Here is a 20089-nt window from a genome sequence, read left to right as displayed (position 1 = left end):
TCGCTTCCTGTTGTGTCACGACCAGCCCTCCTCACCCCTGTCTGTTATCTGTCTGGCCCTGGAGGCCTCAAGCATTGCCAGCACTCCGAGGGTTAAATGAGCTGCCGCGGTGACAGCGCCTGCTCCAGCCCTGTTTCCTGTTGGCTGTGTGGCTTTGCCCTCGTTGCACCACCTCCCTGTGCCTCAGCTTCCCCGTCTGTCCAATGGGATGTTAGCTTGGATCGTAGTCTCTCACTGTTCCTGGATGACTAGCCAGACGGAGGCTGAGAAGGAGGATGCTGGGCCCCTAGTTCTCTTTCCCCTTTTATGAATTAGGGTTATGCATTAGCCTTCTCATGGAAAGGTCAGGGAGCCCCACTGCTCAGCAAAGTTTGGGAAACCCCAGAGTGCTTCTGGTTCTGCCCGTTTGTCAGAATCTGTCTCTGTCCAGTTGCTGCCCAGGGACTTCTTATTTTTTTCCTTTTCCAGGAGTAGTTGCAGGTGTCAGGGCAAGAAACATAATAATATTAATAGTTTTGTTGATAATATCTATATGGGAATATAACCTAAAAAAGTGGATATATGGATATGTATAACTGATTCACTCTGCTGTACAGCAGAGACTCACACAACATTGTAAATCAACTGTACTCCAATAAAAATTAATTAAGAAAAATAATGGCTACCTTTACTAAGCAGCGTTATTCTCCCCCTGAGGTAGGTGCTCTTCGGTCCTCATTTTGCAGATGAGGAAACAGGTTCAGAGAGGTTGGGTAACTTGCCGAAGGTCACCCAGCTGTGGGCCTGGATTTGTTTCATTCCAGACCCTGAGGCCCTGACAGCATGCTGCCCCACGTGCAGTGGCTCGGGAAGGGGGCTTGCATGTGCGCAGAAGGATGCTGGGCTGCAGAAGGGAAGCCCGTGCTCTGTGGCCGCTTCGTAAGAGGCCCAGCCCCCTCCCGTCCCTTCTGTCTGGCCGTCCACACTCCCAGGGAAGTCTGGTCTCCTCCTGCCTCCCAGCTCACGTGCCTGGCTTCCCTTCCTCAGACCCCCCCATCTGGGGCCATGCTCCTGGGTTCAAAGCGGGTGGAGAAATGGGGTACTGGACCTGTGAGCTCTTTGTGTGTGTGTATTTTTAAAAAAATTAAATTTTTTACAGTATTGGCTTACAAAACTGTCTGAATCAAATTGTATAGCCAGGCCAGTTAATTTGGTTGTTTAGGGGAAATGCAGAGGTTTGCAGGGAGATTCGGGAAGTTCTCAGGACCAGGCATGTTTCCTGTCTGAGCCTCAGTCCGCCCACTCGAGAGAGGGCCTCCCCGCTGTGTCGTGTTTGCCCTTCAGACCCTACACCATGTTGACTGAAGTAAGTATGACTTAGTGGCGCTCACGGCGTGCCCGGCCCTTCATTTACCCCTCGAGGATTGGTCACGTCCAGGTTCCAGGTGGTGCTTCAAAGCGTTGTGTTACTGGCCTGGCCTGAGGTCTCACAGCTGCCGAGTGCCAGGCTGTGACCATGGTCCAGGGCCTTCTCTGCCCCGGCTCTTGGCCCCTGGCAGCCTTTAACTAGACCCTGGGCACAGCTGCACGCCTTTCCTGGCCGTGTTGCTTCCTGCCTCCTCTGGGGTTTCCAGGAGGAAGTGGGGGTTCAGCTTACCCTGCTGATGTCCTTGAGTGAGGAGGTGTTTGCTTCCTGCAGCTTCTTCCCGGGAAGCCCGAGTGAGGACTCCTCTGGACTTTACGAGGAGTTTAGGTGGGGGGAACGGGTGTGGAGCCCTGGTTCCTGCCTAGAGAGCTCTTGTTCTGTTCAGGGTGGGTTTCTGGGTGGGGGATGTTGGTGGGACCACCCCGATGATCTCAGCTACTGTATGACTTTCCTGTCCATCAGGGTTCAGTGGTCACACAGGACAAAAATGAGCTCTGGACAACTCAGGCTAGGATGAAGTTTGACGGGAGGATAAGGGAGACCTTAAAAAAGGCTGAGTGCTGAAGAATTGATGCTTTTGATCTATGGTGCTGGAGAAGACTCCTGAAAGTTCCTTGGACTTCAAGGCGATCCAACCAGTCCATCCTAAAGGAAATCAACCCTGAATATTCATTGGAAGGACTGATGCTGAAGCTGAAGCTCCAATACTTCGGCCACCTGATGGGAAGAGCCGACTCATTGGAAAAGACCCTGACACCTGAGGAAAGATTGAAGGCAAAAGGAGAAGAGGGCGGCAGAGGATGAGACGGTTGGATGGCATCACCGACTCAATGGACATGAGTTCGAACAAGCTCTGGGAGTTGGTGATGGACAAGGAAGTCTGGCGTGCTGCAGTCCATGGGGTTGCAAAGAATCGGACAACGAGTTAGTGACTGAACAGCAACAACAGGGGAGAGCTGATGGAATGAATAGGAGGAGAAACAGGACCCAGACAGGGTAGCTTCGGAGATGAGAGGAGCTAGATGGAATGGCTGTTGTCTTCAGGGAGCTGCCCCTGCAGTCAAAGAGCCCCCGCCGGTTCTATCTCCTGTGTTACTTTGCTCAAGGATCCATCTCTGGGAAGGTCTGAGCATCTAGCCTGGCTGTGCCCGGGGGAGCAGAACATTTTGACTGACGATCCATCAAGGTCCAAGTGGATGAGAGATGGTTCCTTAGGGCACAAGGAGGGTGCTGAATCAGAGGTTGGGGTGGTGGGTACCTGGTGGGCAACACCCTGCCTGACTTTTCATGTGGCCCTGGTGGGTTGTCACTGTCTTGGAAGGTCCTGAAGTCTGGGATAAGGGTCAGGGAGGGCTGAAGGTGGAGGAGGCAGTTGCCCATTAGGCTAGCTCTGGGCCATGGAGTCGGATTCATCCAGTGATGACATCCAGGGCACCAGGATTGGGAGGGACCCCCTGGGAAACCCCGTGTGGCAGTGCCCATGGGACACGGGTGCCAAAAAGCACAGGAGTTTCCCCAAAGTCCCTCAGCCTAGTAGGGCCAGACCTGGGAGGGGACCAAGAGGGGCTGACATAGCACTGCTTCCCAAAATGCACCTTGGGTACCCCTGGTGGTACGGCAGGGGACTTTAAAGTAGAATACATATAAACATTAAAAAAAAATTGCGAATAAACGCACAAGGCACAAAATGAAATACACCTCCAACCATCCACTTCCCCTCCCTAGAGGCCGCTGGTGTTACTCGATTCTTGTGCCTCGTTCCAAAGCGGTTCCATGTACGTGCACACGTATGAATAATGTGTGTTCTCTCTCCTCTCTTTTTCCAGTCTGTTAGACATGATTTCAAATTGGTTAACTTAGCGCTTCCTCAGTGCTTTTTAAGTTCGCTTTTTATTGTTAACCTGCAGCTGTGGTGACTCAGAAGGTAAAGAATCTACCTGCGTTCAGGAGCCCCAGGTTCGATCCCTGGCTTGGGAAGATCCCCTGGAGAAGGGAATGGCTATGCACTCCATAGACAGAGGATGCTGGCAGGCTACAGTCCATCGGGTCGCAAAGAGTTGCACACAACTGAGTGACTAACACATGCACGTACATTTTTATTGTTAAAGTTTCACGTACCAGTCATAAGGGTTCAGCTCAGGGAAGTTTCATCAACTGAGTGTATCTGTGTAACCAGCATCAGATGAAGAAGAAACCCAGCCAGCTTCCTAGAGCCTGCTCCCGGCCCCCACGGCTCTTCCCAAGGGTAGCACAAACATTTTAGGTTTGAATACCTGTGTATTTATTTTAATGTGTTTTTGAAAAAAAGAAACCAGCCCATCCAACTTGAGATTTCCCAGGTATTATTGCTGTGCTTCAAGAACATTGTGCTGGACCCAAGGCTCTGAACTTGGGGTGACGTCAGAATCACTGGGGTGCTCAATTCCAGGAACAGTGATGGGACCAGTCCTGAGGTTACCCCTGGGGCCATGGGGGTCTTGTCCAGAAGCTGGAGCTGCTAGCCTTAACCCCAGCCCCACCCCCACCCCCCATTTCTTACAAGACACTGTTCATCTGCTGTGGATGCCCCTCTAGGACTTGCAGCTCAACATCTCAGTCTAGCACATCCCACTCTATGCTGGTACACTGACTCTGTCCTCTCCCTTCCTGTAGCCAGTCAGGCCCCAGGGACCTGGACCCCATGGAGCATAACCAGGTGGGGAGAGTATGTGGATGCCTGGGAGCCCAGTGGTGTCATGTGGGGTTTTAGAGAGTTGGATAAACCAGGTTTGAATCCTAGCTCTGCCACTTGTTGGCTGTGTGACCATGGGTGAGTGTCTTGACCTATCCAAGGTTTCCTCGCTTGTGAAGTGAGGATGGTTAAAAGCTTCCCCGCAGGGTGACTGTGAGGATTAAGCCTGCGAGGGTTATATGAACCCCCATCATGTGTAAACACCCAGTCCGGTTGTTGGTGTTCACGCTCAGTGAACAATCATACTTGTCACCGTTTCGGTGATTGTGCCTCTGGAGGTCTTCACCCTTTCCGCAGGCCAGGAGCTGTAGGGGGAGAGGGAGAGGAGAGTGGGCACAAGGGTCTGCTTCTCTGCCCCTGTGGCATCCATCCCAGATGAGCAAATGGTTCTCAGCGGGGCCTGGGGAACGTAATCTCTCCCTGGCTGGCTGTGGCCAGCCAGCCCCAGGGCAGCTGTCCTGTTCCCAGATCTGGGGTTCCAGGCTCGGTGGCAAAGGCAGGCAGTTTGGACGGGGGCTGGGCAGCTGACAGAGCCTCCAGGGGGGCTTGGAGGCCAGCTGCAGCCCTGGAGTGAAGCAGAGAGCCAAACCATGCCTTAACCCATTCTGTCCCTGTGAGGATGGCTGCTCTTTGAGGCCCTTCCCTTTCAGCTGCCTCATGTGTCCTGTGAGTTCCCTGTTAGTCCAGGGGTCTCCAGCATGCAGGGCAAAGATGCTGTCTGGCCTGTGACAAGTTTACAGTTGTTCAGTCGCCAAGTCGTGTCTGACTCTTTGTGATCTAGGCTTCCCTGTCCTCTGCTATCTCCCAGAGTTTGCTCAAGTTCATGTCCATTGAGTCAGTGATGCGAGTCAGTGAAGAAATTTACTGGGCTTGTTTAAAAGTTGCAATGATTCATATAAATATTCAGACCTCTGGCTTTCTCAGAAAAGTCAGAAGATCGGAACTACTGAGCATACTCTGGGTGGCAGCTTTGACTGGCTGCGGGGTGGGTCACTGACAGCCCAACTCTCTCTCCCTTCCCCCTCCATATTCACCTCTGGTCCTCCTGAGGCCATTTGAGATTCTGGTCTAGAGAAGCCTGTCAAGGTCAACTGTAACTTCTTCTAGCTGAGCCTTGAATTTCCCTGGTGTCTCCCTATCTGCTTGACCCCCTCCTACGCCAGCAGCCTCACTACCTCCCGAGTGGACCTTCCCTTGCAGCCTCTGCTGAGGGAATCCTATCTATTCCTCCTTGAAATCTCCCGGTAGTGACTTCTACTGGTTGGTCCCGGTTTGACCCCTTGAGGCCACATAGCAAGCTCTGTCCCTCTTCCCCATGACAGCCCTTCAGATGCCTGAAGACAGCTCTGGTGTCCCCCTGAGCCTGCCCCTCTGGGCTGAACACGTCCATTCCTTTGCTTTCCCTCCTAAGATGTGGTTTCAAGACCCCCCCATCACCCTGGTACCCCTCCTTGGCCACCTCTCCCTGGGCCCATGGATTTCTTTTGGCCGGCTTTCCAGAGCTGCCCTGCACACCCGGGTGCCATAACGACATGACTGGGATCCCACTTTTGTTTAAAGAAAAAGAAAACGTAATGCATAGAAAGTGTTCCATTAGGCCAGCCACTCCAGAATACCTGGGGCATGTCCAAGGGGGCATCAAGGGACAGTTTTATATTGCTTTGTGTGCCCACCTGTGTTTAAAAATTTTCCCCCCCTCTACAATCTGGGGAATTAAAAAAGTTAAAAAGCCAGGGCTTGGGATGAATTCACTTTAACCAGCGGTAACAAGTGCTCCCTGGCTAGAGAAGGATGTAGGGTGGGGTCCTGGCTTGGAGGAGCTCACAGCCCAGGGCTGCCTCACATGCTCAGGGACCCCAGCTGAGTGGGGCACTGAAAAGGGAGGAGGAGGGGTGGGGGGGAGGGGATCTACTTATGCAGGGGTCTGCAATGGATAGTGGAGATCAGGGGGGGCCTCCAACATGGAGAGGGGCGTTCTAGGTGATGGCTGCACCAGTAGCAATGGCCTGGAGGCAGGAGGGCCTGCAGATGCATGCGCTGGCGCACGGCTGTGTGAGCTGGGAAAGGGTCCCTGCGGGCAGAGGGGCTGGCAGGAGGGGGTGGTGGTGGACGCAGGCAGAGGACGCTGAAGGTTGTTCTGAAGGTGATGAGCGCGACAGCGAGAGTGGTGAGGACTGGAATGGCAGAGCTGGGTGACTGGCTTCCCCAGTCTGCAGCTGCGTGACCGTGAACAAGTCATTTACGGTTCTCAAGCCTGCATGACTCTGAACAAGTCATTTATGATTCTCAAGCCTCAGTTTTCTCATGGTGATTGGGATGAAGGGGCTGTGAAGAGTAAACAAACAAATGCCCTCAACGTGCTTAGCCTCCTGCCTGGTGCCTGGGCGCCCCGATGAGGGCGCCTGCTCTCCACCTGTCCCAGGTCTTCAGTGTGCTTGTGGACACTTTTAAGCCTTATAGTGAGATGACTGCTGCCCAGTTCTCCGTTCCGGTACCGGTAAGGAAGTACCGACTGCTTTAGCTTCTTAGGGTGCTGCCACTGTCCCCCACACACCCCTAAACTGGAGTGCATGATCAGCAGTGGCTAGCACAGTGGGCCATGCTAACAGCAAGGGTGATCTGGCAGGACTGTGGAAAGAGCCCAGCCTTGGAGTCTGGACTAGGCTGGGGGACACCCAATTGTGACCTGCAGGCTCTTCACCCCTCCGACCTCACCTTTCTCTTCTGTGACACGCGACACACTGTTGCCCATCCCCCAGAAGCAGATATGATTCCTTCTGGCTGAGAATGTGTGTCGAATGCAGTAAATGTCCATGTGAACGCTCCTGGGGGGACCTTGGCTGGCCTCTTGAGCTAAGACGGTCACTACCAGTGCCCCTGGGTGGGCACCGTTTACGGGCTTTTACTGATGCTGTGCTCTGCATCCTCCCGCATCATCTCCTTGCCTCGCAGTACTTCCTAGGGCTTGATATTCGTGTCACCCCATTTGACCTAGAGAAACCCAAGGATGGCAGTAAACCACTGCCTGGTTTCGCCCGGCTCGTTAGTGTTGGAACCAGGCCTTGGAGCCTAGGTCTGCCCGATTACAAAGCCTGTGCTCTCAGCTCTTGGAGTTTCCCGACAGGGAAATACAGTGATGAACTTCCTTGCAGAGGCGTGAAGAAGAGTGCAGACGGAGGCACCCAGACCAGAGAGCAGGGTGTGGCAGGGCAGGACCAGGGTTCTGCGCTGAGCTCCGTGTTACGGAATCCCCTCAGTGGCCGTCCACAGTGGGGAGAGGAGCCTGTGAGCAAGGGTCATGCCCCGGCTTCCAGGCTAGTCTGCAGGTCCCCAGGACCCCCTGCCCACGTGGCCCTGGCTGCCCAGGGTGTCTGTGGGCCTCTTCCCGTGATGGGTGGATGGGTCTTCAGGATGTTCCTCTCCAGGGGGCAAGGAGTGCTGTTTGCAGGAGGTGGGGCCCAGGAAGGACTTTGCTATGTGGGTGCCCCTTCTCAGCAAGGGAAGGAGCTGAGGGTGAAAGAGAAAGTGGGGTGGGCTGTCGGCTGGGGGCGAATGTGAGAGGAGGCCTGAGGGAAGGCCTCAATCCTTCAGCTGCATGGCTGAGCCTGCCTGATGGGCAGCGGGGGAGCTCCTGTGTTTGCCCTGCGGTGGGCCCCCGGTGGCCAGTCCTGCTGCAGGCTACTGGACCATACTGCCAGCCTTGGGAGATGCTTCAGGGGCCATAGGCCTTGGTAGTGGCCCTGAAAGCAGTCCGCAAGAGCAGGGGGCACGGGTGTGTGAACCATCCCGGAGGTCCCCCAGGAGCCAGGGCATGTACAAAGGTCTGCGGCCACGTCTGTACATGCAGGTGCAGGACGGGCACCTGGGCCCTCGCGAGCCTTCCTTGAGGACATTCCTTTCTTCCTGTCGTCCTCCATCTTTCTCTCACCTTCCTCAGGGCCTGGGGGCAGGGAGGGGCCTGGCTGTGAATTTTGGTTCCCCTCCCCAGGAGCTGCACCGCGGGTCACCTGAAAGCTCTCTGAGCCTTTGGGCCTGGTTGCGAGTGCGACAATGGATGCTGCGGGGCGCCTGGCCCTGGCTGGCCAAGCCGGGTGTGTATAGCAGCTCAGCCGCCCTGCTCTGCACTGAGCAGCCTTCCGAGAGCCCGGGGCCAGCCCCTGCCAGCAGCGGCCCAGATGTGTTTTTTTGGATGGTGCAGGGGGAGCTTCTCTGTGTGGGTGTCCTCGCATGATGTGTGGGCTGTGATGTTTTGATCCAAGGGAGCCAAACTGATTTTCCTGGCCCATCTCCTCTCCATCCAAAGCAAAAAGTTAAATAAACACAGCCAAGTATTATCATAGGACGCGGGGAAAATGAACTCAGTCCCCATGGGCGGCCCACATCTGGCAGGCTTCGGGCCTCTCAGGACTGTGGGATGAGACAGATGTGGTTGGGGGTAGGAAGGGCTCAGTGCACCCCCTCCCCAGCGCCGCGCTTCCTTCCAGGGCTCTTTACCAGCCTCGGGGCCTGGGGGCTGCGGGCCGCCTGCCTTCAGCTACATCCCTTGCAGTCTCACTGGCCCTTTCTGGGGCCTTGCCTTTGGTGGGGCTCCCTGCTGCGACTTCCTGAGGCTGGTTGCCCCCCGGCTCAGCCAGGTGCTTGCACTGGGCAGTGGTCCCAGGCTGGTGAGGCCCCTGTGCTCGGGCCCTGCCTCATGCAAGGAGGTGCATGCAGGCACACTTGGGAAGCTACTGACTTGCCCAGATTTTCCATCTCCCGCTCAAGGCACTGGTGGGCCCATGAGCTCCACCTTGGGCGGTGGGGGTTTGTAGTTGGCATGTCTCCTTCCATCCTCTGGCTTCCCTGGTCACTCAGTGGTAAAGAATCTGCCTGCCAATGCAGGAGACATAGGTTCGGTCCCTGGCTTGGGAAGATGCCCTGGAGAAGGGAATGGCAACCCACTCCAGTATTCTTGCCTGGAAATCCCATGGACAGAGGCGGCTGCTGGGCTATAGTCCATGGTATCGCAAAGAGTCGGATACAACTTGGCAACTAAACAACAACAACAACAACAACGGCCTTCCTCTGCTCAGCACTACCCTTAAGTGAACTTAAATGGGCTGGGTGGATTTCTGGAGAGTCTGTATAGGACAGCTGTGATGCAGTTTTGGGGTGGGAGGACGTGAAGCGGTATGCCCCCTGCCCATTCATTGCTTTATCAGAGGTCACCTAGCACCATCCAAACCTGTTTTCCCCAGATGTGACCTTCCACATCCCTGAGTCCTGTGGCGATACAGGTGGTTGATAGGGGAATGACATTTTTTGTTTGTTTGTTTTCCCTTCATTCTGTATATATTTATTCTACTCTTAGGAAAATGTTACTTTATATGTTTGTTCTAATAGCTATTAGAAAATTTGTTACTACCACACCAGAATGTGTGATTTCGTGAGTAGCACTGCTTAGAAGGAGGTTAGAAGATAAGGTATTTAAGTAGAAGGAGGAAGTTGATGTGGAGAACAGCGTCTGCCACACTTGCTTGAGGAGTGTGAACCGGCCAAGCTCCTGGGGGAGGTCTGGGGAGGCCCTGCCAGTCCTGGGGACCTCAGGGAGCTGGAGAAGCTCCCACCCTACCCCGAGATGCTCATCCCCTCGGGAACCTTGGGCAGGTTTGGATGATGTGAGGCCTGTCTTGGGGAGACCAGCTGCCAGATGGAGGTGCTCAGGACCTCCTGGAGGCCTCCACGTGTGTTATGACCATGGTGGGTGGGCAGTGGGGCTGAGCTGGGGGCCACATCTGTGCTAATGAAATACCCCGCTCCCAAATCAGACTTACGAAAAGCATCGACTTCTTAAACTGTAAAGAGTTATGATTGCCCCTACCCCTGGGACATCCCTATGGAATTACAGCGTGTTTGGAAATGGTCCTTACAGTTCATTCCTGGGGAAGGCTTGGGGCTTTTGGTATGAAGAAAAAGATGGTCTGTGTGTTGAAAATGAAATGAAAACACTAACGCACACACGCATACCCACATGCACATGCACACACACACCAGTTTTCAATGGCAGACTCAGTTTCCTCTTTGCTTGTGTCAAAGATAAACCACATGTGTAACAAGATACTGATGTTTATTTATAGTATGTTAGCACAGAGAAGAAGTTGTTAAGGGGTCATAAAAAACATAGTCTCTTACTTTATGGTGCTTCTTTTTAAATGCAAGTGGAAACAAGGCTAGAGAGTGGAACTCTGGTCTACTCTCTCTTTTTTCCCCACACTAAACAGCGAATAGATCTGGGCGGGTGCTATCTGGGGGGGCAGGGACGCCAGGCTGATGTTCCCTGACCCGGGGGCCTTAGTGCCCACCTTCATGTCCCTAGTACTCAACAGGCTGCTTCCACGCACCCTTTGTGTGGGATGTTGTCACGGCCCCTCCGTGCATGGCAGAGTGTGTGCTCGGCTCGGTCACCTTCCATCAGAGCTGGACAGCTGGTGGGTGAGAAGCCAGGCTGGCCACTGAAACAGGATGTGGGAGCCAGACCCCGTCATAAATTCACATTTATATGCTGTGTGTTTCTGGTTAACGAGTCTGTGCAGGGGAGACTGTATGAAATGAAATATATATATACGAACAGGGACACTAACCTCAGGGAGAGGCGGGATTCAATATGAGGGCATCCTGGGGGGCCTGGGGCCCTCCAAGTGTTTAGGCAGCAGGCGGGACCCCACAGGGAATTTACAGGAAACTCCCCACCCTGAGTGGACTTGCTGGGGGCACAGACACGATAGTCCTTTTCAGTGTTCTTGCTGTATGCCAGGCACCAGACTAAGCTCTTCACGTGTGTTATTTCACTTTGTCTTCACAACAAATGGAATTTTATTACCCCTGCCTTAGGAATGGGGAACCAAGACTGAGGCAGAATCCAGGCCCTGGGGAGCAGGGGAGTCTGCCCTAGGCTGGCACACTCAGGCTGGTCTCTGGAGGGTTCCAAAAGAGGAGTCATTTCAACCCCACCCTTCCCCATCAGCTGTGACTTTTCTGAGAGGGCACAGAAGGCCTGGGAAGCTCAGGCCGTCAATTACCGTGTATTCAGCACAGGCTGAGAGGCAGGTGGGTTGGCGGTAGTGTGCAAGCTTTGGGGCCACGTGAGATTTGGCTGCAAATCTGAGCTCTACTTCCATTGCTTGTATAATTTAGCTCAGTTTTTAGAAAAATCATTTAGGCCCTGGTTTCCCCTTTGAGATGGACACCATCACCCTTTGTCCGGCCATCGGGAAGATTAAACATAAACATGGAAATGTGCATGAAGAGCATAAGTGATTGTTGTTCCTAGTGTCGCTGATACATTGCCTCTTGTGTCAAAGGAGCTGGCAGATGGGAGGAAGAGGAGAGGTGGGGGGTCTCCCTAATGGGACTGAGAATACACTGAAAACAGCACATTATGCTATATAGTCATTTTTCTTTGCCGGGCACCTTGATATTGGGCTCAGGACCGTGTGCTTTCTTAAAACCTTCTTATTTTATGCTACCTTGCAGGTAGATTATGCACAGAGAGGTTCCTTCATCTGCCGATGTCACATATCAGTCCGTGCCAGATGGGGATTTGATCCTAAGGCATCTGTCTTTGGCAAATCGCTGCTGCATGATGAGGCTCACTGAAGGCCAGGGCCAGGGTGTCAGGGAGAGGGTCTTGAGGAGGTGGACAGTGGTGGTTATGTAGCTGGTGGTCAGGATGACCCTGGGAGCTTGGGCAAGAGGCTTGAAGCCCTGGGCCTACAGGCAGGATCCAAAGTAGGGCTGGGTGGGGCCAAGTGGAGCTGCTTTAGATTCCCCCAGGTTTATATTGGATTGGCCAAAAGGTTCTTTTGGGTTTTCCCATAAGATTGTACCAAAAACATGAATCAACTTTTTGGCCAATCCAATATATTTCTTTGCTTTGTTGTTGTTCAGTCATTCAGTTGTGTCTGACTCTTTGCGACCCCATGGACTGCAGCATTTCAGGTTTCCCTATCCTTCAGTGTCTCCCGGAGTTTGCACAAACTTATGTCCTTTGAGCGGAGCAGGCAATGGCAACCCACTCCAGTACTCTTGCCTGTAAAATCCCATGGACGGAGGAGCCTGGTAGGCTGCAGTCCGTGGGGTTGCTAAGAGTTGGACATGACTGAGTGACTTTATTTTCACTTTTCACTTTCATGCATTGGAGAAGGAAATGGCAACCCACTCCAGTGTTCTTACCTTGAGAATCCCAGGGACAGGGGAGCCTGGTAGGCTGCCGTGTATGGGGTTGCACAGAGTTGGACATGACTGAAATGACTTAGCAGCAGCAGCAGCATGTCCTTTGAGCTGATGATGCCATCCAACCATCTCATCCTCTGTCACCCCCTTCTCCTCCTGTCTTCAATCTTTCCCAGCATCAGGGTCTTTTCCAATGAGTTGGCTTTTTGCAGCAGGTGGCCAAAGTACTGAAGCTTCAGCATCAGTCCCTCCAATGAATATTCAGGGTTGATTTTCTCTGATTGACTGGTTTGCTCTCCTTGCTGTCCAAGGGACTCTCAAGAGTCTTCTCCAGCACCACAGTTCCAAAGCATCAATTCTTTGGCACTTGTCCTTCTTTATGGTCCAGGTCTCACATCCATACATGACTACTGGAAAAACCATAGCTTTGATTATATGGACCTTTGTCGGCAAAGTGATACCTCTGCTTTTTAATAAGCTGTCTAGGTTGGTCATAGCTTTTCTTTCAAGGAGCAAGTGTCTTAATTTCACTGTCTAGTGATTTTGGAACCCCCCAAAATAAAATCTGCCATGTTTTCCACTTTTTCCCCATCTATTTGCCATGAAATGATGGGACTGGATGCGATGATCTTAGTTTTTTGAATGTTGAGTTTTAAGCCAGCTTTTTCATTCTCCTCTTTCACCTTCATCAAGAGCCTCTTTAATTCCTCTTCCTTTTCTGCCTTTAGAGCAGAAATAGATTGCCTTGAGTCCTAGACCTGTCCTCCTGGTGGTGAGGTGCTCAGGTGGCCGGGGTGTGGTACATAGAGTCTCAGCCCTCCTTGCACCCTGCTCTGTGTGAGTGCTCATGGAGGACCATGGCACCATTTGAAGTGTTAGTTTCTTCTCTTTTCAGGAAGTGGCCAGGGAATCATGAAGTTAAATAAATGGGTTTGTGATGTGACCCTGTCATGAGATCTGGGCTCCTCTGAGGGTCTGACCTTCGTGAGGGGGCTGGTGTTGTGGGCTCAGGTGGCTTTAGCTTTGGCTACAAGGAGCCTATACTATTCCATTCCGTGACGCCCCCACCCCCACCCCCAGCCCCTCCCCATCCCCATCCCCACTGGAGAGGAACCTGGGAGAGTGTGGGCCTACTGGCTGGATTTGCTTGCCCCCAACCATGGTCATTTGGCCCCAAGCCTCATGCCAGAGCTGGCCATGGGCTATGCTCTACAGCACATCTGTGTGAATTAGAAAAAAGGCCAGCTGTGCCTTTGTGTGGAGAAGGCAATGGCACCCCTCTCCAGTACTCTTGCCTGGAAAATCCCATGGATGGAGGAGCCTGGTAGGCTGCAGTCCATGGGGTTGCTAAGAGTCAGACACGACTGAGCAACTTCACTTTCACTTTTCACTTTCATGCATTGGAGAAGGAAGTGGCAACCCACTCTAGTGTTCTTGCCTGGAGAATCCCAGGGATGGGGGAGCCTGGTGGGCTGCCGTCTATGGGGCCGCACAGAGTCGGACACGACTGAAGCGACTTAGCAGCAGCAGCAGCAGCATGCCTTTGTGTAAAAGCAAGGGGTCCCGCCTCCTCTGGGCATTCATAGCTCTGCACCAGGACACACTGCTTAGTGGACAGACTGCGGGCTAAGTTCAACCCTCTCTCCCCACCTCTGCTGGGCCGCTTGTGCGGTGCGCAGCTCGTCCCTCCATATACAGTGGTCTTTTCTGCTTTTCACTTTTTTGTTTGTTGAGTTTGTTTGGTATCAAGGCAGGAGTGATGCTGCAGTTTATGCTTGATAAGGAGAGTCTGGGCTCTCAGTGTGTCCTTTACTTTCCTGGGCCCTGGCCTGGTGTGGGTAAGAGGGTCTCCCTAGGGATGAGCAGAGGCAGCCATGTGCTCCTTGCCGGGCTCTGCACCTCCGCTGGGCAGGGACGCCTCTAGGGAGTCTTTGTCAGGCCAGGGTGGGCCCACCCTTCCCTAAGGTTAAGATGGCCCTGGGCCCAAAGCCAGAAAGCATGGAGTGGTCGCTTAAGACCCTGAGAACACTAGCCAGAGGTGAGGCCAGCTGAGAAGCCTCCTCAAATAAAATCTTTTTGGCAGGGGAGGGGCGGTTGTTTTAGATCTTTGTGATGAAAACTATGGATCCTTTCCCCAGAAAAGTGCCCAGCTGTGTACATATCCAGAAACTTACAGCCAGGGACAGGGCCTTCTCAGATTCTCAAAGACAGGCTGAGCAGCTGGCCTAGTGTGGGTCTGGGGAAGGGGAGGGGGCCTCCTGGGCTCTGCTGGCCCTGCTGGAGGCCTCTCTGGCCCTCGGCTCAATGCCCGCTCTGTTTGTCACTCTCGTTCACTCCTGACACTGCCTGCCTCGGTTCTCACACTTGAACGTTCTTGCCTCTTCCCTGCACCTTGTCTGTCCGCCCAGACCCGGCCTGATTTTGAGCAGTCCCACAGCACTGCCCTCGGCCAGGTTGTTGCCAGCCCTCCCCACGGCCCCCTGCCTCCCTTTCTTTCCCCTTCCCCATCTCTTCCGCATCTTCAAGGTAACGGGGAGCCCTGGGGAGAGCACCCTCTTCCCAGGCCAGGAACACGTGCCCTTAGCACCACCTGCCCCTGCTGCTGGCTTCCTGAAGTCCAGAGGCTGAACACACAGGCTTTGGGTCTCACTGGCATCTCATCGACGGTCATCAAGGTGCACAGAGGGCAGGCTGCGGGTGCTCCCAGAGTAGGGGGGCTGTGGTCACTTACGAACCTGCTGCTGAGCTGGGGAGACAGCGTCTGGTGGGGCTCACAGGTGTATACACCCACGGGGTAGTCAGCCATCTGCAACTTGTGACCCTAGAGCAGAGAGAGAACACGGAATTTTGATTCCTCAGAAGCCCTGAGACAGCCTCAGAATCTTTCTTAACACACTCCAGGAACCACGGTGAATGCTCTGTGTCCTCTTCCATGTGAGCATAAGCCCTATACCTCTGTGCCTTGCAGGCAGACTTTGCATGTGTCCCCCCCGTGTGTACACACTTGCAGCTGCACCCCCGGCCTGTGTGTTCACACTTACTGTGGGCCCCCTCCCCATGTTTACACACTTGTCCCCCCTCCTCCACTCCCTTTGTGTACCCACTGGCCTTACATGGCCCGCCCCATGCTTGCAGATGCCCATCACCCACAGGAGTGGGTCTCCCTGTGTTTCCCTCAAGACTGGGCAAGGCTGGGGGTGTGTGTTTTGGCCTCAGTGATGCCAAGTATCTTATAAATTAAAAAGTTAGAGTCTGGAGTCTGCGGAAGTCCCCAGAAAGCGCCAAGCTCCCCTCACCAGCTGGGCAGCCCCTCTGGGTGTTGTCTGTACTGGACGTTGAGCTGATCAAATTTTCTCTGTGATGCTTACCCCTCCGTGTTCATTGTGCTTCTCTAGTGGAACTCCGCTTTGGGGATGGCTCAGCCTCCCTGCCCCACTCCCCCAGCAAGTGCCTGGCTCCAGCTGTAGGGCAGGCCTTCCTTCCTCTGTGCGTGCTGCCCCTGCCAGTTATCTTGTTGTTGAAGAGACCTGCCTGGGCAGAAAAGGCCAGCTGGAGGGGAGGAGAACCTTCTCACGTTCAGTGTCGGCTAGTGCAGGGCTGCGTGATGGTGGTGGTGGAGTTGGGCGTTCCTTCTTCTCATCAAGAATCTATAAATGACAGTGTATTTATACCTTCAAAAAGATGTGGGCCAACAGTTTTCAGAAAGCGCGTTCGTGCCCATGTCACTAGGCGAGTTGGCCTGTGGGCTTCCTCGCTGAGAGGGGTGTAGTTCTGGGGGTGCTGGTGTGTGATGCGGCTGTTTGTCCGTAATGACATTTGCCACTTTGAAACTCCCCAGCCAGGGCATTGGTCTGCTCTCCCCCTCTTCCCACCTCTGCAGGCTTATTGTCCCCAGAAACAGAAGCTTGAGTCCTCCCAAGAGCTCCAAAAGAGCAGGTGTTTTCTCCTTCTCCTTCCCATGAAGGTGGAAGTCAGATCTTATGGAGGGAGGGACTGGGCATCTTGGGGACACCCTCCAGTTCAGTGACTTGGGAAGTCACACTTCCCAACCAAGGAACACTGAGTTGCCCAAACGTGGGGTCTTTTACCCTGATACTGGGAGTACGTTGAGGGCAAAGGGAGAACTGGGAACCTTGCATTCAAGTCTTGGAGTTTGTGGTTGACAAGGTCTAGGGACCCAAGGCAGGTCTTGTTGAAAGTGTTCTATGAAATGGTACCATGGTGACCTTACACATTGGCAGCAACCTCTTAATAGAAGCAATACCTATATTCCATTTTAAAGTGAGTAAACAGTGAAATGTGAAAGAAACTGATTTTTAGGTGTAGCCATGAAAGCTGCTGCTCCTTTCATGCACGGCCTGCTTCTGATCGTTCTAGTGTTATCCGCCTGTGTTTCGGAGGCTATTTGGCTGCAATCAGCCTAGTGAGTAATATCAGTTTTGTCTGACTCAAGGTCTTAATTCATATTTACAAAGCTGCATATTTGAAAACCCCACCCCAGCTGTAACTGGCTAAGTCAAACAACCCAGATCCCAATCCAGATCATCTCTGCATTTCAGTGTCTCAGATGCTGATTTCTCCTCTTAGGATGCAAACCTGGGAAAGAGGGCTCTTGGTTAGCAATCCTTGGCCTCTGCTCAGTGACGTGGATGTGCCCTCCTGGGCAAGCTGTTTCTAAAGGTTAAAAGAAAACCTGTCCTGCGAGGCTCTGTGGGGAGGGGGAAAGATCAGGGGTAGAGGATAAAACAGAGGCGGGGCCATGCTGGGCTGGACTTGTTAATTCCAAGAGTTGTTCTAGTCTCGGCAATAAACCCACCTGAGTGCTTGAGTCTCTGTTCCAGTGGATGACAACCATCATCCCATGGAATCTTCCCAATAATCTGTGGCTTAGGTACCATTTTTGCCTGTGTTTTTGAGATGGGAGAACTGAAGCCTAGAGAGTAAACAGTTTACTCATGGTCATACAGCTAGGGGCTTCCCAGGTGGCGCGAATGGTAAAGAATCCACCTGCCAATGCAGGAGACATATGAGATGCGGGTTTGATCCCTGGGTCAGGAAGATCCCTTGGAGGAGGAAATGGCAACCCACTGCAGTATTCTGGCCTGGAAAAATCCCAGGGACAGAAGAGCCTGGCGGGCTACAGTTCATAGGGTCGCAAAGAGTCAGATATGACTGAAACGACTTAGTGTGCACACATGTATACAGCTAGTTCGAGGCAGGACTGGGATTTGAACCCAGCGTCTGACTGTAAGCCAGCCTGCTTGTTTCTCCCCCAGGCCAACTGCCCTGCATGCTGTGTCCCTGCCTTCTGAAGGGCGGGGTGGGCTGCTGCTCTCTAGCCCCCAGTTGCTAGGATTCTGGATAGGGTCCTCTGTGTCTCAGGTGGACACACCAGCAGCCTTCGAGATGGACAGCCATGGGTTTCGGCCCCAACTCTGTACGGACTCTTTCTAGCGTAGGACCTCAGGCCTGTCCTGTCACCTCTCAAAGTCTGATGACCGGGAGTAAACACCCTGGGTGCAGGGCCTGGCTCACTGTGTGTGCCCGCGGAGAGACAGCGACATTGCAGAGAGAACTGGGGGGTACGTGGTGGCTTCGGCACGCACGTGTGCAGAACTTCAGAGCCCGTTAAATCTGAAAAATACTGCGTATGCACATTTTTGGCTTAAACAGAGTTCCATTTTACAAAGTCTATAACCCAGCTTTAATATTATTACATGCCCCAGACTGGGATTAATTCCAGGATGAGAGTTTTATTATGCTGTATAGAATTTCTCCCGTGTTCTCCTAGTGCGTGGCCACCACCTCCACCCGCCTCATCTCACGCAGCAGGACGTGGGGTGGCGGGGACACCCCGTCCCTCCCCAGCTCGGTTCTGTGGGCTTGGGGTAGAGTGGAGAGGTGAGTTGCACTGTGGCGTCGCTGGCCCAGGACTGCCGACCACGGGAGAATCGCCTCCAGCGTGTCCTGAGGTCTGTCTGTCAGCGCTCAGTGTAGAGGATAGCACCCCACGCTGTGCCAACCTCTGAGAGTGTCTTGTTTGTTTCTTGGAATAATCGAGAAAGCCTTCACATCTCAGTGGTGATCTGAGGGGCTCTTGGTAGGAGGTCAGTGTCTGGAGGACCAGGGAGAGGTCTGGGTCTTCACTCTACTTCTGTGAGGGCCACATGGCTTTATCTCAAGTGGATACTCTGATTATAGACAGTAATGGCCTGTAGCTCTGTGTAGAGAAAGAATCTGACTCTGCATCTGATTCGAGGCAGTGCTGTGATTGATTTGTGATGTCTGCTGGGGGCACAAGGATGGGGGAACCGTACAGATACGGCACTTATTTGCTGTTTAGGTTTTGTTCTGAGTATTTTACATCTCTGTGAAACCAACAAAAGTCTCTTTGTAGACTTGATCCTTTCACCCTTGATCATGGGTATCATAGGGACTCCCTAGGGACTACCCCAAAGGATTCTTCCTCTTTGCCCTGTGTCCTGCACATACCACGCCCCCCCGCCGCCGCCCCCCAGCACCAATGACCTGTTTGCACAACTTCAAAACTCACAGGCCCGTCTCTGTTCTCTCTTTCAGTTGAAGAGGGGGAGGCCTCGGACTTCTCGCTGGCCTGGGATTCCTCCGTGACAGCATCAGGTAAATGCCCAGGGGCCAGCGGGAAACTTGGTGGGGGTCCTGGGGGGCTGGCTCAGGAAATTCAGAAAGCCACCCAGCTGGTTATGGAAGTCATATTCTTCCTGTCACATTCCTGTCTCCAGTCCAGATTACCCCGTGCAACGTGATTTTTATATCAGTTCCATATGGTCAATAAAATCTATTACATACAGAGACTAATATGCCCTTATTCCCCTGGGGGCCATGTTCCCCTCTTGTGGGCATACTCAGTTGGGCCACCGCACCCCCACTACACAGGCTCTGAAGCTCCCTGCCATGGGCATCGCTGCACATTCATTCCAGCCTAATTGCATAAAAGCCACTCTAATAGGACCTTTAAACTCCAATCGAAATCAGAATTCCTTTATTTGCTTTCCTGGAAGTGGCCGCATCGCATTCTCAGGTGGGCAGACCCGAGCCCACACCTCCAGGGGGAGGTAAGAAGGAGCGGTTAGAATTGCGGGGGGCATGGCCTTTGGACGGAGAAGGCAATGGCACCCCACTCCAGTAACTCTTGCTTGGAAAATCCCATGGACGGAGTAGCCTATTAGGCTGCAATCCATGGGGTCGCTAAGAGTTGGGCATGACTGAGCGACTTCACTTTCACTTTTCACTTTCATGCATTGGAGAAGGAAATGGCAACCCGCTCCAGTGTTCTTGCCTGGAGAATCCCAGGGACGGGGGAGCCTGGTGGGCTGCCGTCTATGGGGTCGCACAGAGTTGGACATGACTGAAGTGACTTAGCATGGCCTTTGGAGGGTGATGGGGGTGACTAGGCCGTCAGGGGCCTTGGGTTTTCCCGCTCAGTTCTGCCCTTGCCTAAGTGCCTTCCGGTGCCTCAGTTTCCCCAGCTATAGAAAGAGGTGGATGAATGAGGTTTATCTCCCTATAAAATTCTAGAATCTGGAGCTGCCCCTGGAGCTTGGGGTTGCAGCTGGCTTGGGGTCCTTGGGAGCTCCGGAAGGGAGGGCACCACTCTCCCATTTGCTGTGCAAGTTGTCAGCCTCTGTTGACAGCAGGGCCCTTGTTCCCGGTCCAGCAGGCCCCAGACTCTCCCGCCTTGTCCCCTGTCCCAGGATCCTGGC

The 20089-nt window shown here is 53.4% G+C and overlaps 1 protein-coding gene across 2 annotated transcripts in view; it reads left to right on the top strand.

Moving 5' to 3' along the window:
* ZNF423 (zinc finger protein 423) overlaps window positions 1-20089 on the top strand; it is a 346122-nt gene that overhangs the window by 38842 nt on the left and 287191 nt on the right. For both annotated transcript variants that reach the window (XM_025268619.3, XM_044931682.2), the window contains exon 2: window positions 18927-18986. In XM_025268619.3, coding sequence (XP_025124404.2) covers window positions 18927-18986 — 60 coding nt within the window. The remainder of the gene's footprint in view (window positions 1-18926; window positions 18987-20089) is intronic.

The sequence above is a fragment of the Bubalus bubalis genome, chromosome 18 (genome assembly GCF_019923935.1).
Source record: "Bubalus bubalis isolate 160015118507 breed Murrah chromosome 18, NDDB_SH_1, whole genome shotgun sequence".
In the NCBI taxonomy this organism is placed as follows: Eukaryota; Metazoa; Chordata; class Mammalia; order Artiodactyla; family Bovidae; genus Bubalus; species Bubalus bubalis.
The sequence above is the reverse complement of the archived record's forward strand: the minus strand, read 5'-3'. Positions and strand labels throughout refer to the sequence as shown.